Below are 14,522 nucleotides of genomic sequence, written 5' to 3' on the forward strand. Positions count from 1 at the left end.
ACAGGCTATGTACAGCACATTGATAATGTCTCTGCACAGCCTATGTACAGCACATTGATGATGTCTCTGCACAGGCTATGTACAGCACATTGATCATGTCTCTGCACAGGCTATGTACTGCACATTGATGATTTCACTGCAACTTCTACAAGATGATATCTGGGTTTTCTAAAGGCATTTGGGGCAAACAGGACTTACATTCTTTGGAGATGTTGATGAATATATTTCAACAAAAGTATTTATACCTGGAGTTCAGATTTTAAACTCATTTGTTGTTTAACCACTTGCCGGCCGCCATATAGCAGAATGACGGCGGCAAAGTGGTTTCAATATCCTGACTGGACGTCATATGAAGTCCGCAGGATATTGAGCCGCTGCACGCCCCCGGGAGCGCGCATCGCAGCGATCGTTGTTGCGGGGTGTCAGTCTGACACCTCGCAGGACCGATCTAGGTAAAGAGTCTCTGACGGAGACTCTTTACCACGTGATCAGCTGTGTCCAATCACAGCTGATCACGATGTAAATAGGAAGAGCCGGTGATCGGCTTTTCCTCACTCGTGTCTGACAGACGCGAGTAGAGGAGAGCCAATTGGCTGCTTTCCTGACAGGGGGGGTCTGTGTTGATTGTTTATCAGCACGGCCCCCCCCCCTCGAATCCTACCCAGGACCACCAGGGAAGCCGCCCAGGACCACCAGGGAAGCCGCCCAGGACCACCAGGGAAACCAGCCACACTGGACCACCAGGGAAACCAGCCACCCTGGACCACCAGGTATGCCCCCTAGACCCCCAGGGAAATACTAACCAGTGCAAAGGCAGCTGCCAATCAGTGCCCAGGCAGCTGCCAATCAGTGCCCACTCCAATGCCTACCGCTGCCAGTGCCACCAGGGATGCCTATCAGTGCCACGTATCAGTGCCACGTATCAGTGCCCAGCAGTGCCGCCTATCAGTGCCCAGCAGTGCCGCCTATCAGTGCCCAGCAGTGCCGCCTATCAGTGCCACCCATAAGAACCCATCTTTGCAGCCTTTCAGTGCCCATCAGTGTCACCCATCAGTGCCCATCAGTGCTGCATATCAGTGCCACCCATCAGTGCCGCCTACCAGTGCCCGTCAGTGCCCGCTCATTGGTGCCACCTCATCAGTGCCGCCTTATCAGTGCCTGTCAGTGCCACCTTATCAGTGCCCATCAGTGAAAGAAAATGTACTTATTTACAAAATTTTTAAACAGAAACAAAAGCAAAACTTTTATTTTTTTCAAAATTTTCGGTCTTTTTTTATTTGTTTAGCAAAAAATAAAAAACGCAGAGGTGATCAAATACCACCAAAAGAAAGCTCTATTTGTGGGAACAAAATGATAAAAATTTAGTTTGAGTACAGCGTAGCATTACCGCGCAATTGTAATTCAAACTGCGACAGCACTGAAAGCTGAAAATTGGTCTGGGCAGGAAGGTGTCTAAGTGCCCTGTATTGAAGTGGTTAATTAGGGCTGGTGCATTTTTAGCCACTTGCTTACTGGGCACATATACCCCCTTCCTGCCCAGGCCAATTTTCAGCTTTTAGCGCTGTCACGCTTTGAATGACAATTGCACGGTCATGCTACACTGTACCCATATAACATTTTTATCATTTTTTTCACACAAATAGAGCTTTCCTTTGGTGGAATTTATTCACCACTGGGTTTTTCTTTTTTGCGAAACAAACAAAAAATCCTGCAAACAGCTAATTTTTCTCCTTCATTGATGTGCGCTGATGAGGGCGCACCGATGGGCACGGATAGGCGGCACTGGTTAGCAGCACTTTTGTTTGCCGTGTGGGACCAATGTCCCTCTTACAAAAGCCGGAAATTGTCTTTATTTTTTTATGTAAACAAGCCGATTACTGGCTTATTTACATCATGTGATTAGCAGTCATTGGCTGACAGCTGATCACGTAGTAAAGGAACGGGATGGCAGAGCACGCTGCCCGCATCACGCAGGGGGCACATGGGAGCGTGAGCACGGGAGGACGTACATGGATGCCCTCCCGGCAATTTAAGCCATAAAACTGTAGCGTCTTTCGGCTATAGTGCGGGTGTGAAGTGGTTAACATGTTACATCCTGAATGTGGATGTAACGTGTTACAAAAGGTGAACTTATCCTTTAAGTTGGCTAAACACTCTAAGATTTTCAAATGAACCTTTGAAGGAATATTTGCACAAAAATTATTTGAACATTTGATGACTGCACAAATTTCATTCAAAAGTACTTCAAAATTTTGCTTGCTTTTAACATTCGATTTTGGAACAAAAGTAATTACCAGGACGAAGACCACATACAGTACTCGGTTAAAAATTTGCTCAATCTGGAAAAACTTTCCATCTGTTTCCTTCAAATTTTTTCATCACTGCGGTCAACATTGATTTGACCCGGATAATGATAATAAAATCGAATGGCTATATTAGTGTATAGCCAGCTTTCAACTTCATGCGGAGTTCCACTGACACGTTTTTTTTTTTTTTAAACATTTGATAAGTTCAAAACATTAACATTTAACACTCACATCTTTTTAAAATTTCGTCCTCCGATGTCTGGTTTAATATAAAAAAAAATCTTATATCATTGCTTCCTGGTCGTTCCCATATTGCTTGTGGGCATGAGAAGCCCACAAGCACAATGTTCCGGGATACGGTGCGGCTGAGTGACCAGCATGCGCAGTATGACCGTACTGAAGTGCCGTAAACTTCTCAAGTTGCTATCACAACGGGCATCGTCGTTGGAAGTGCCGCCCCGTTGTGATGGCAACGAAGCCCTCGGAAATTACGTCAGTCGCCAGGGAGAGGAAGAGGCAGATTACAAGGCACCCCTTAGCAACAGCCAGGAAAAAGTTTAAAAAAAAAAGTTTCCAAATGTTTTGGCTTTTTTTTTTTTTTTGCTGATTACTGCAAAGAAAATTTTATGGGTGGAACTCCAATTTAACTGGGACAAGCCTGTACTGCAGAAACAATGACTTATGGGGGGACAACAGAGAAGGGCTGGGGAGATTTTTGCAAAACATGTCCTATAAAATGTAAAGTAAGCACAAATGTTTCTTTTCATCCTCTTAAATATTCAGCTTTTATTAAAATAACCCTGTTATCAAAGCCTTTATTCAGGCAATCCCTGTAATGGCTGACAACTGTCTTATACTGCTGCTTCTACGTTGTCACCCTTTTACATGATGGAGACTACAAGCCACCACACCTATATGCTGACACACGTTGATCAAGCATGGTCCACCCTTGTCTATCAGTGACCAGAGTACAGAGGAATAATGTGCATGTAGACATGAAGGTGTATGTACACAGTAGATCCAAACTAAACACAGCTCACATCTACTTCAATCCAGAATAAAACTACCCCTACACAGTCCAGTGTGTGTGTCTAGTCACTGACTGCATGGCAGAGTTGTCAGTAGATCTAAACAGGGATTATGAATCAAACTGTATAGTCGGTTGTCTATCTGAGGACATCAAACAGCAGATTCCCGATTATCCCCATGGAAAAATCTTTGGATTTATCGGAGAGGTGTGTGCATTCCAGACTAAGCACACCAAACACAACATCTTCAATCTGGACACCGGCGTCTGACCTGCTCTGTGCTGACACATAAAAGCCAATGTCTGACAGCCCTTAACCACTTGCCTACTGGGCACTTTCACCCCCTTCCTGCCCAGGCCAATTTTCAGCTTTCAGCTCTGTCACACTTTGAATGACAATTGCGCAATCATGCAACACTGGACCCAAACGTCATTTTTATCATTTTTTGAAACAAATAGAACTTTCTTTTGGTGGTATTTAATCACCACTGGGTTTTTTTTCCTTAAACAAACACAAAAATTTTGAAAAAAAAAAAAAAAAAATGTTTCTTAGTTTCCGTTATAAAAATAGTAAAAACTATTTTTCTCCTTCCTTGATGTGCGATGATAGGCATGATTGGCATCCCTGATGGGCACTGATGATCAGTGTAGATGTCCCCTGTGTGAATTGCTGCTTACAGACGCTCCTCTCCTCGCATGCTGTCAGCGTGAGGAGAGGACTGCCGATAACTGGCAAATCCTATTTACACTGTGATCAGCTGTGATTGGACACAGATGATCACATGGTAAAGAGCCGCTGTGATTGGCTCTTTACTCAAATCTGTGACCCCTGATGATGGGCGCCACAGGTGGCGCGTGGGAAATGCAATCATGGGAGGACGTCAATAGACGCCCTCCCGGAAATGTGCGCCTGCGCTGTAGCCATTACTCGTATATAGTGCAGCTGGGAAAAGGGTAAAGTGATTGTAAACCTCAGACATTAAATATAAACAAAGCATATCCCTCTATAGTGTGTACTTGTCTTAATTAGGGCACTGAGTGTCACTTTTGTCTGCTGCTTCTTTCCTCTGCTATTAGCACGAATCACTTCTGACAAGTTTTTCTGACACCAAGAGAAAAATGGTGACAGGGGAGGGATCTCCAGCTGATTGACAGCCTCTGGTCTATTCCTGTGTGCTGTGTGAAGGGGTGTGTGTGTCCCTTCCCTCTGCGGAGTGTGACTTCAAGTGGAACTTTATTCAGAAAATTTAAGTAGAACTATGGGCAAAACTTTTTTTTTTTAAATTCTGGATAGAGTAAGGTAAGGTAGTAACCCATCAGATTTTTTTTCGCCATCTCCGTTTCCTGGCATAGATTTTCCTCCACTTCCTGTCCCATAGCCAAAAAGGAAGTGAGAGGAAATCCATTCAAATTAAGGAAAATCCTTGGGGACCCCCAGGTCACCAGAACTAGTGTCCCCATTGGAAGATTAACTCTCTATTTTCTGGGGACAACCCAACATTTGAGATTTTATTTTACTTTCACTTTCAATGATATTGCTAAACAGGACAAATAGAAAAGGGAGAATCTCCCTAATGGGGGCACAGTGAGCAGTAAAAACTGACAGGTGTTCTAATCCATCTCTACTCTGTCCAAAACAAAAAAAAAAACCTTTTGCCTTTAGTTGTACTTTAAATCCCGCCCAGTGCTCCTATAGTAAACCGATTGCTGTGGGAGCACCCGAGCATTTTGCTCCCACGCTGATGCCCTGTTTCTGTGTCCATGTGCTCCACGGCTTGGCCCTGCCCCTTCTCTCTCATTGGCTAACTGGCTGTGATTGACAGCAGCAGGAGCCAATGGATCCCGCTGTGGTCTCAGCCAGTGAGGAAGTAGAGTCCCTTGAGAGCTGAGGCTTTCATGCACACAACTGGATCGTGATGGGGCTCAGGTAAGTATGGGGGGAGAGGGGGGGGTACTGCACAAAGAAGGGTTTTTACCTTCATGTATGAAGATAAAAAACTTTGAGCTTTAAGGGCCTGTTCACACCAGATGCAGTGGGATGTAGCTGTATAGACAATCCAGGTTATCCGATGGGACTAGTTCACGGTATTACAGTGCAGGGGAAAAAAATACAGCAAGCTGCATTTATCTACAATGCACAGCTAAAGACGCAAACAAATGTAAATGCACAAAAATGCAACACAGTGCACATAAAAGCCTAAAGAAGAAGGAAAACACAAGTGACCTCAATGGGAATGCAAACTTAGGAAAAACGCACCACAAATGCATGCAAATGTGCATAAAAATTGTGCATCAAATGCAGGTCACTGCGTATGTGTAAACGCACAGCTTCTGGTTATTTCTTTTATTGGCTGACATTTCACTGTAGTCTACCTCCATGAATCATATCAGTAATAATATTATCAATTTACATTTTTTGTGGTCCATATACACCCATTATATACTTACTAACCATCATTTGTTAGAATTCCTTTGTAAGCCCATTAAGTTGAATTTTATATCTAGACATTGAGAATTCATAAATATATATATACACACACATTCTTTACTATTATCTCTATAGAATCCTTATTGGACGATTGAATCATCATTAAAGATATAATATGGACATTTCCATCATTACCCCGTGGCCTTCACGCTGCAACTTACCCTTTGCCAAGATGACCCCCCCCCCCCCCCCCCTCAGTTCCTGTGGTGGACATTTATGGAGTCAGCCCTATTGTTCTGCCCCTAGCACTGACAATGGGAGACGTTTTTTTCGTGAGTTTTTACAGTTATTTGCTCATTTTTTAGCTAATAATATCAATACTGTTTAGATCATGGGCGTGCGCAGGGGGGGGGGGGGGGGTGCCGGGTGTGCCTGGGCACACCCTAACCCCCTGACATACTTGTCCATACCTGGATGTGAGGGGCAGCAGGCGGCATATAGAACAACTGATGCACTGCATTATCCGCTCTACAGCCGTTGAATGCCTCCCAGCTCCCCCTGACTCCTTCGTTCTAAGTAACTGCTGCAGGACCGCCCACCCAGCTTCCCTGCGGCTCCACTCATTGAATTTACAGCAGCAGGCAGATGGGGGCATGGCGTCCGGGGGACTGGAAGAGCAAGCTGATCAAGTAGGAAGAGCAGAGGACGTCTCCACTGTGTGATCAGACAAGTGAAGCCAGCCTGGAGGGAGCCGGAGACACAGCAAGCATGGAGTCCACACTGAGAGCAAGTGAGTGCCACTGATCCCATCCATCCCCCCACCCAGAACTGCCACCGATCCCATCCATCCCCCCACCCAGCACTGCCACCGATCCCATCCATCCCCCCACCCAGCACTGCCACGGATCCCATCCAACCCCCCACCCAGCACTGCCACCAATCCCATCCCCCCACCACTGCCACTCATCCTATCTCCCCCACCAAGCACTATCACTGATCCCACCCCTCCACCACTGCTGCCACTGATCTCATGCCCTTTAACACTACCACTCATCTTATCTCCCCCCCAGCATTGCTACTGATCCCCCCTTCCACTGCCACGAATCCCCACCACCACAACCCCCACCACCGTCACTAATCCCATCAACCCCCAGCACTACCAATGATCCCCACCAACCTTGCCACTCATCCCATTCCCCCCAGAACTGCCACTGATCCCATTACCCCCCCCCCCCCAACCACAACCACCATCAACACCACTGATCCCATCAACTTTCCAACACTTCCACTTATTCCATCCCCCAGCACTGCCACTGATCCCATTAATCCCCTAGCACTGCGACTCATCCCACCCTAGTACTGCCACTGATCCCATTACCCCCCACCACAACTGCCACTCATCACCCCCCTCTCCAGCACTACCACTGATCCCATCCCCCCAGCAATGCCACTGATCTCATTCCCCTCCCCCCACCACTACTGACAACTGATCCCATCTCCCCCTCTCTCACCCCCACTTTCTCCCTCTGACCAGCTCTGCCATAAGATGTAAAATGTATTGAAATATTAACAATTGTTTTAACACATTTCAAAATGTTTGTTTACATTTATTTAAATAATGTTGTAAAGTGCTGCGTGCACTGTTGGCGCTATATAAATCCTGTATAATAATAATTTAAAAGTGTGTGTCTAGAGATTATATTATACATATATATATATATTACACCCACACAGGTGTGTGTTTGAGTTTTGGGGTGCACACCCTAATCCAATAGGCTGCGCACTCCTATGGTTTAGATATAGTGACGTTGATGCTTACTCATGTCATTTATAGATATTTGGATTACGCCTGCTCCTGAGGAAGTGATTTTTTTTTCACGAAACGCGTAGAGAATATTGTGCGTTAATCCATCCCGTGTATTATTATGTACAATGTGTGTCTGCATTTTACTGTGTATTAGGGCTGAAACAACTAATCGATTAATCGACAACTAATCGATTAGGAAAATAATCGATTACTATTTTCATAATCGATTAATCGGCCAGTAACATAATGGGGTTAAAAAAAATTAAATTGAGCCTTTTATAGTACAAAAAGAGCAAATAATCGCTACTGTAAATGTTACTTTCACAGTTCTACAGTAAAAAAATGAATCCCTCACAATAGAGATTATCTGGTTTTTTTGTACTATAAAAGGCTAATTTTAGGGGTTTTTTTAACCCCATTATGTTACTAAACGTCTTAGACCTGGTTCACATCTATGTGTTTTATGGTGCTTTTTGCAGAAAGGCACTGCAGTTCATTTACATGGCTTCCTATGGGACACATTCACATCTATGCTTTTTTTCAGCCGCTGCGTATTTGGAAAGGTTCAGGGACTTTTTTTATGCAAAACTGTGCTTTTTTGGTTCAATACACTTCAATAGAAAAGCTGCAGAAAAGCATGCGTTTTTTTGTAGCAATTTGTGTTTTTTAATCTGCCCAACAACAAATTGGCCAAAAAATGCAAAAAAATGCAAATTGCAGCAAAATCACGTGTGTAAAAATCAAAACGCACAGCAAAAAGCACTGCAGAGACAGATCTAAAGCAAACTGCATAGGTGTGTGTGTACCGAGTCTTATGCTGGCCACGCGGATCAATTTTCAGAAGAAAATATTCAGACGAAAAATCTTTGTACATTCGCTGAATGAAAGAATGTTTGAAATTTTCACTTGTTTTTAAAATGAACAAAAACCACATACACTGTCTGAAAATTCCTTTGACCAAGAAGTTTTTCTATTATTTCCAAATTGTCACCGTGGTTGAAAATGAATGTCAATTTGACCCCACTTAGATTAGAAAATCGAACAAACGTTCTTAAAATGCCATTTTTTTTTTGAAGGAAGACATTTTTTTTAAATAAAAAAAAATGATCTCTGAGTCTGATATTTACCAGATTCACCCTTTTTTAATAGTATATATCCTCTAATAGCATATACAGTATATCTCTCCTAAAATAGTATATACAGTATATCTCTTCCGTCTGTTATTCTCAGAGTGGATTAGATATGTTGCTCCCTAACCATATAGTTATTTATATTTACCACTGCTTAGAGATATTTAAGAATAAATTGCCTTTTTTTAAAACTTTACATATTAACTAAATTATACACAACGCTTTTTTTTTTAAGCTTATCAACCAAATAATCGATTAATCGAAACAATAATCGGCCAACTAATCGATTATGAAAATAATCGTTAGTTGCAGCCTTACTGTGTATTTTGTTACATCACTACTATGGTATTCTATCGGTAACTGTTCCATTGTGATACAACGCGGTTTTATACATTTTTGATACAATCCAATAAAGATTGGTTTAATGTGTATTTATATCTCATTCATATTAGGATTGTATTCACTGCACCGCCCATGGTGTGCACATCGCATTTCAAGTCCCAAATTCTCCTTTTCATTTTAGACAGGAATAATAAGTGGATTCCGATGGAGGACACCATCACACCGCTTTATTGGGCGATTATTATAAAGTACACACTGATAATGTACACACCTGTAACCGAGTCAGGAAAATACATTGAAAGAAATGAAAAGGCCCCATATACATAATGAAGAATAGAGATTGGGGTGTAAGGATGCCTGTCTGTACGATCACATTGTATGGTGTGTGTGTAATCACAGGACATCTCCATGGTGACATTTCTACTATGGCCCATGGAAGGAACATCACCCTCCGTACACGTCACCGGCCCACAGCGGACACTGCAGCCGGACGTGTCACCGAGAGCCACCCGCCCCTTCATACACACCGGACACCGAGCCCTCTCCTCTCACCCCATGGACATGATATCCCTCGTTGCCGCTCTCAGCGGACTCGGAGCTCAGAGACAATCCCATCACCGGCAACACTCCACCGAAGACACACAGAGCTCCGCCAGGACTGCCAATCAACCGCCGACACCTACAAAGGGGGAGAGCACATCGGGGATCGGCTGATCGGCCTGCAGAAGGAAGGACAACTGACGTCACATGGTAACAGAGGAAGTGCCGGGTAACCAAGGACGCCGGAGGAGGTAAGACAGAGAATGTACACCATAGAGATCCCGTACAGAGAGGAAGATAGAGAGATCCCATACACAGGAGGACCCAGAGATCCCATACACAGGAGGACCCAGAGATCCCATACAGAGAGAAGGATAGAGAGATCCCATACACAGGAGGACCCAGAGATCCCATACAGAGAGAAGGATACAGAGATCCCATACACAGGAGAACCCAGAGATCCCATACAGAGAGAAGGATAGAGAGATCCCATACACAGGAGGACCCAGAGATCCCATACACAGGAGGACACAGAGATCCCATACACAGGAGGACACAGAGATCCCATACACAGGAGGACACAGAGATCCCATACACAGGAGGACACAGAGATCCCATACACAGGAGGACACAGAGATCCCATACACAGGAGGACACAGAGATCCCATACAGAGAGAAGGATAGAGAGATCCCATACACAGGAGGACCCAGAGATCCCATACAGAGAGAAGGATAGAGAGATCCCATACACAAGAGGACCCAGAGATCCCATACACAGGAGGACACAGAGATCCCATACAGAGAGAAGGATAGAGAGATCCCATACACAGGAGGACCCAGAGATCCCATACAGAGAGAAGGATAGAGAGATCCCATACACAAGAGGACCCAGAGATCCCATACACAGGAGGACACAGAGATCCCATACACAGGAGGACCCAGAGATCCCATACAGAGAGAAGGATAGAGAGATCCCATACACAGGAGGACCCAGAGATCCCATACACAGGAGGACACAGAGATCCCATACACAGGAGGACACAGAGATCCCATACAGAGAGAAGGATAGAGAGATCCCATACACAGGAGGACCCAGAGATCCCATACAGAGAGAAGGATAGAGAGATCCCATACACAGGAGGACACAGAGATCCCATACACAGGAGGACCCAGAGATCCCATACACAGGAGGACCCAGAGATCCCATACACAGGAGGACCCAGAGATCCCATACAGAGAGAAGGATACAGAGATCCCATACACAGGAGGACACAGAGATCCCATACAGGGAGAAGGATACAGAGATCCCATACACAGGAGGACACAGAGATCCCATACACAGGAGGACCCAGAGATCCCATACAGAGAGAAGGATACAGAGAGCTCAGCAGGAAGACTGCAGGGAAAACATCTCTGTAAGATCAGATCTCTGCATGACAGACAGGCTGGAAACTAAGATATCTGGGAAATATCAATGGAAGGAATCAGAAATAGATATCAGTAAAAGTAACATGTCAGGAATTCAGAAACTTTGGGAGGTTATGTCAGGGTAGGTTAGGTTAGATTAGGTCAGGTTTGGTTAGGGTAGGTTTGGTTAGGGTAGGTTAGGTTAGGGTAGGTTAGGTTAGGGTAGGTTAGATTAGATTAGGTCAGGTTAGGGTAGGTTAGATTAGGGTAGGTTAGATTAGATTAGGTCAGGTTTGGTTAGGGTAGGTTAGATTAGATTAGGTCAGGTTTGGTTAGGGTAGGTTAGGTTAGGTTAGATTAGATTAGGTCAGGTTAGGGTAGGTTAGATTAGGGTAGGTTAGATTAGATTAGGTCAGGTTAGGGTAGATTAGGTTGATATGAATACAGTTGTCTGGAGAGTGTAGAAGACAAGAGCTAATGTGAGCTTTCCTCTTCTGTCTCCCCTGCAGACATACAACTTCTCTGAAGACAAGAATACTGAGATATACTCCACATTACAATGGCGGATACAGATCCACAGCTGATGGTAAGGATTTTAATTCATTTGTGTTCATCCTTTCTTCTATAGATCAGTGCATGACTAATGACTCAAGACTGAGATTTATAATAGTTATTGAACACATCAGGCCTACAGTATATTACGTATACTCCAGGATATCAGCTTCCCATATCATTTGTTTTGTTTCCACATACAGGGAACTTTCTATATAATAAAATAGTTGTGTGTTTTCTTATGTTATTGCTATAGTATAAATCAGTGTGGTGCTGCACTGATATAGAATACACTTTGAAGAATGCGGAAAGCAGATGATAGTGTTGGCCAGCCACTGTAATAGATTAAAGTGATAAAACAGCTTTGGATTTTTTAAAAATTAAAATAACAAACATGCTATACTTACCTGATCTGTGTGGTGGTTTTGGACAGAGGAGCCTGGATCCTCCACTTCTCAGGTCCCACACCAGCGCTCCTGGTTCCTCCCTCCTGCCGAGTGCCCCCACAGCAACAAGCAGCTTGCTATGGGGGCACCCAGGCAGGCTCGCTCCTGAGCCACTGCTCTTCATGTCTATTCACATAGAATGCATGAAGACAAAACAAAAATGGAAGGCGCGCACACCTAGTGCATTACCAAAAACATTTATTGGATAGTAAAATCTGTTAAAAATGGGTACTCACAATGTTGCAACTCTCAATGAGCCATAAAACTACACAAAGTTGACTGGTGCGGACACATATGTTGTATTACATCAAAAAGGGGGTAAAATATGATGCATTTCAGGGGGCAAACCCCCTTCCTCAGAGCTAAGAGTAGCTTAGCTCTGAGTAAGGGAGTGTTCTCCTGAAATGCGCCAGTTTTACCTGCTTTTTGATGTGATATGACACATGTGTCCGCACCAGTCAACTTTGTGTAGTTTTATGGCTCATTGAGAGTTGCAACATTGTGAGTACCCATTTTTAACAGATTTTACTATCCAATAAATGTTTTTGGTAATGCACTAGGTGTGCGCGCCTTCCATTTTTGTTTTGTCTTTGCAGTTTCTATCGGATTACCCCATCTGAGGAGGGCAGCATCCACTTAGTTCTTGAAAATCGATGTCCTGTTGCTTTCTACCACAGAAAATTCCTTAGCGCTGGAAGTGACTGTTTTTTCTTGTACATAGAATGCATGAAGTTAAAAAAACCTTGAGCCTTTAGAACCACTTTAAGGATAGGGGTGTCTCGTAGGTGTTATTCTTGATCCTCTTTCTATTTCTTCCTATTATTTTTATTAGCTGCCTGTTGGCCAAAGATGTAAAATAACATTACTTTTGTTTTCTAGACCTCTATTATTTTCTACTGTAATCAAAAATACTATCGTCATGTGCAAAATATAGCAAGGGAAGGTCTGCAGAAATACTACAATGATCCCGTGCTTCTCTTTTTCAAAGCTTTTGGCATCCTGATGGAAGGTAAGTCAACATGTGTTATCCATAAGGTTTTGCCATCCTCAAAACTCCCCCATCTCTTGCCTATGTCTGTGACATCGCTCCTACTGATAGAACAACTAAAGGCAATTCCTGTTCAATACACCCATAGAGGGGAATTTATCAAAACTCGACTAGCTGTTCATGGCAACCAATCAATCAACTTCTATCTTAAGCTTGTCCAGTTAAGCTTTACAAATAAAAAGACAGAAGTTAATTGGTTGCCATGCACAGCTTCTGCAGTTTTAATAAATTCCCCCCATAGAGTGTTACTGTGTGTCTGAACAGCCACAGCCTGGTTGCACTAGGGATCTAATCTGTGGGAGAGGTAAAGCCTCTGTTTTTCTACAAATAGAGATCAGAAGCAGATGTTAAGCTGAAATATGTCTTTAGGTCAGCTTCATACCTTTGTGTTCACCTTTAGAACATGTTACGTGTTACATCCGTATTTGGGATGTAACATATAACATGCTCCAGCACCCCCACCCCCTAAGTGCCCCGCAGCCACTCTACCCACACAGCCACTATAATTCACTCACAAAGGTATGTGAATGAATAAAGTACAAATCCCGTCTGCCACTGCAGCAGATGACTTGTAGTTCTCAATGGACTACAAGTGTGCTGATCAGCATGCTCATGGTCCATTCACTCTTCCTTCAGCGTTCTACCTGAATGCCTGTGCAGAGGTATGGGCAGAAAGGTGGAGGGAGAGTGTGCAAGAGCCTGACTTTGCACCCACAATCTGCTGATCACAGGTGTAATGCTTTGCAGGTTCCTGTAGGAAAAAATAATAAATGCAAATTTATTTTTTCTGCATAAAAATGTGCATTTATTATTTTTTCCTAAAAAGTGAACCTATCCTTTAAGCTTACCCAATCATTTTGAGTGGGCTGTCAACACACTGCAGCACACCTCAAACCAGACTTGAGGCTGGATTCACACCAGTCCAGTGCAAATTCCAGCTCCGTTCTCTGTGTGAAGAGAAAAAGCAGCTGTTCAGCGCTTCCTCTCCGTTGTAGCTGCGGATCAGCTGAGCAGGGAGAGGGGGAGGTGAAGTGAGGAGGGGGAGAGAATGCCTGTTCACAACGGAAAGCATCTGCGAATCAGATGCGTTCCGAATATGTGCCTGCAATTCGCACCGCACTGCCTAGAAAACGCACACATTTTTGGGCAATGTGGAGTGTGAATGCATCGCACATATGTAAACCAGACTGATTGAAAGTAACAGATTTTAAAATGTTCTGCGAATTGGATGCGGTGTAAGTTGCATCCAATTTGCATTGGTGTAAACCCAGCCTGAACCTTTTTAGCAAGGCAGTATACCACAATGCACAGTAGTAACCACACTTTCAGAAAAAAATGTGCATATATTATTATCTTTTTGCATGCATGCCTGCAAAGCATTACAATCATGATCAGTGGATAGCGGGTGCAATGCTTTGGCTCTCGCACACTCTTCCTTCAGCTCATTTCGATACCAAGGTGATCACCATACTTGTTTTCCATGGATAAG

The 14,522-nt window shown here is 43.8% G+C and overlaps 2 protein-coding genes across 3 annotated transcripts in view; one reads left to right on the forward strand and one right to left on the reverse strand.

The window, feature by feature from the left end:
* GORASP1 (golgi reassembly stacking protein 1) overlaps positions 1–9,768 on the reverse strand; it is a 59,377-nt gene extending 49,609 nt beyond the window's left edge. Inside the window, exon 1 of the mRNA XM_073630013.1 lies at positions 9,593–9,768. Coding sequence (XP_073486114.1) covers positions 9,593–9,655 — 63 coding nt within the window. The 5' untranslated portion in view covers positions 9,656–9,768. The remainder of the gene's footprint in view (positions 1–9,592) is intronic.
* TTC21A (tetratricopeptide repeat domain 21A) overlaps positions 9,724–14,522 on the forward strand; it is a 118,862-nt gene continuing 114,063 nt past the window's right edge. The window contains exons 1-3 of one of the 2 annotated variants that reach the window (XM_073630011.1): positions 9,724–9,831; positions 11,497–11,573; positions 12,865–12,994. In XM_073630011.1, coding sequence (XP_073486112.1) covers positions 11,547–11,573; positions 12,865–12,994 — 157 coding nt within the window. In that variant the 5' untranslated portion in view covers positions 9,724–9,831; positions 11,497–11,546. The other variant, XM_073630012.1, reaches the window with a different exon arrangement.

This window comes from Aquarana catesbeiana, linkage group LG05 (assembly GCF_042186555.1).
Source record: "Aquarana catesbeiana isolate 2022-GZ linkage group LG05, ASM4218655v1, whole genome shotgun sequence".
Classification (NCBI taxonomy): Eukaryota; Metazoa; Chordata; class Amphibia; order Anura; family Ranidae; genus Aquarana; species Aquarana catesbeiana.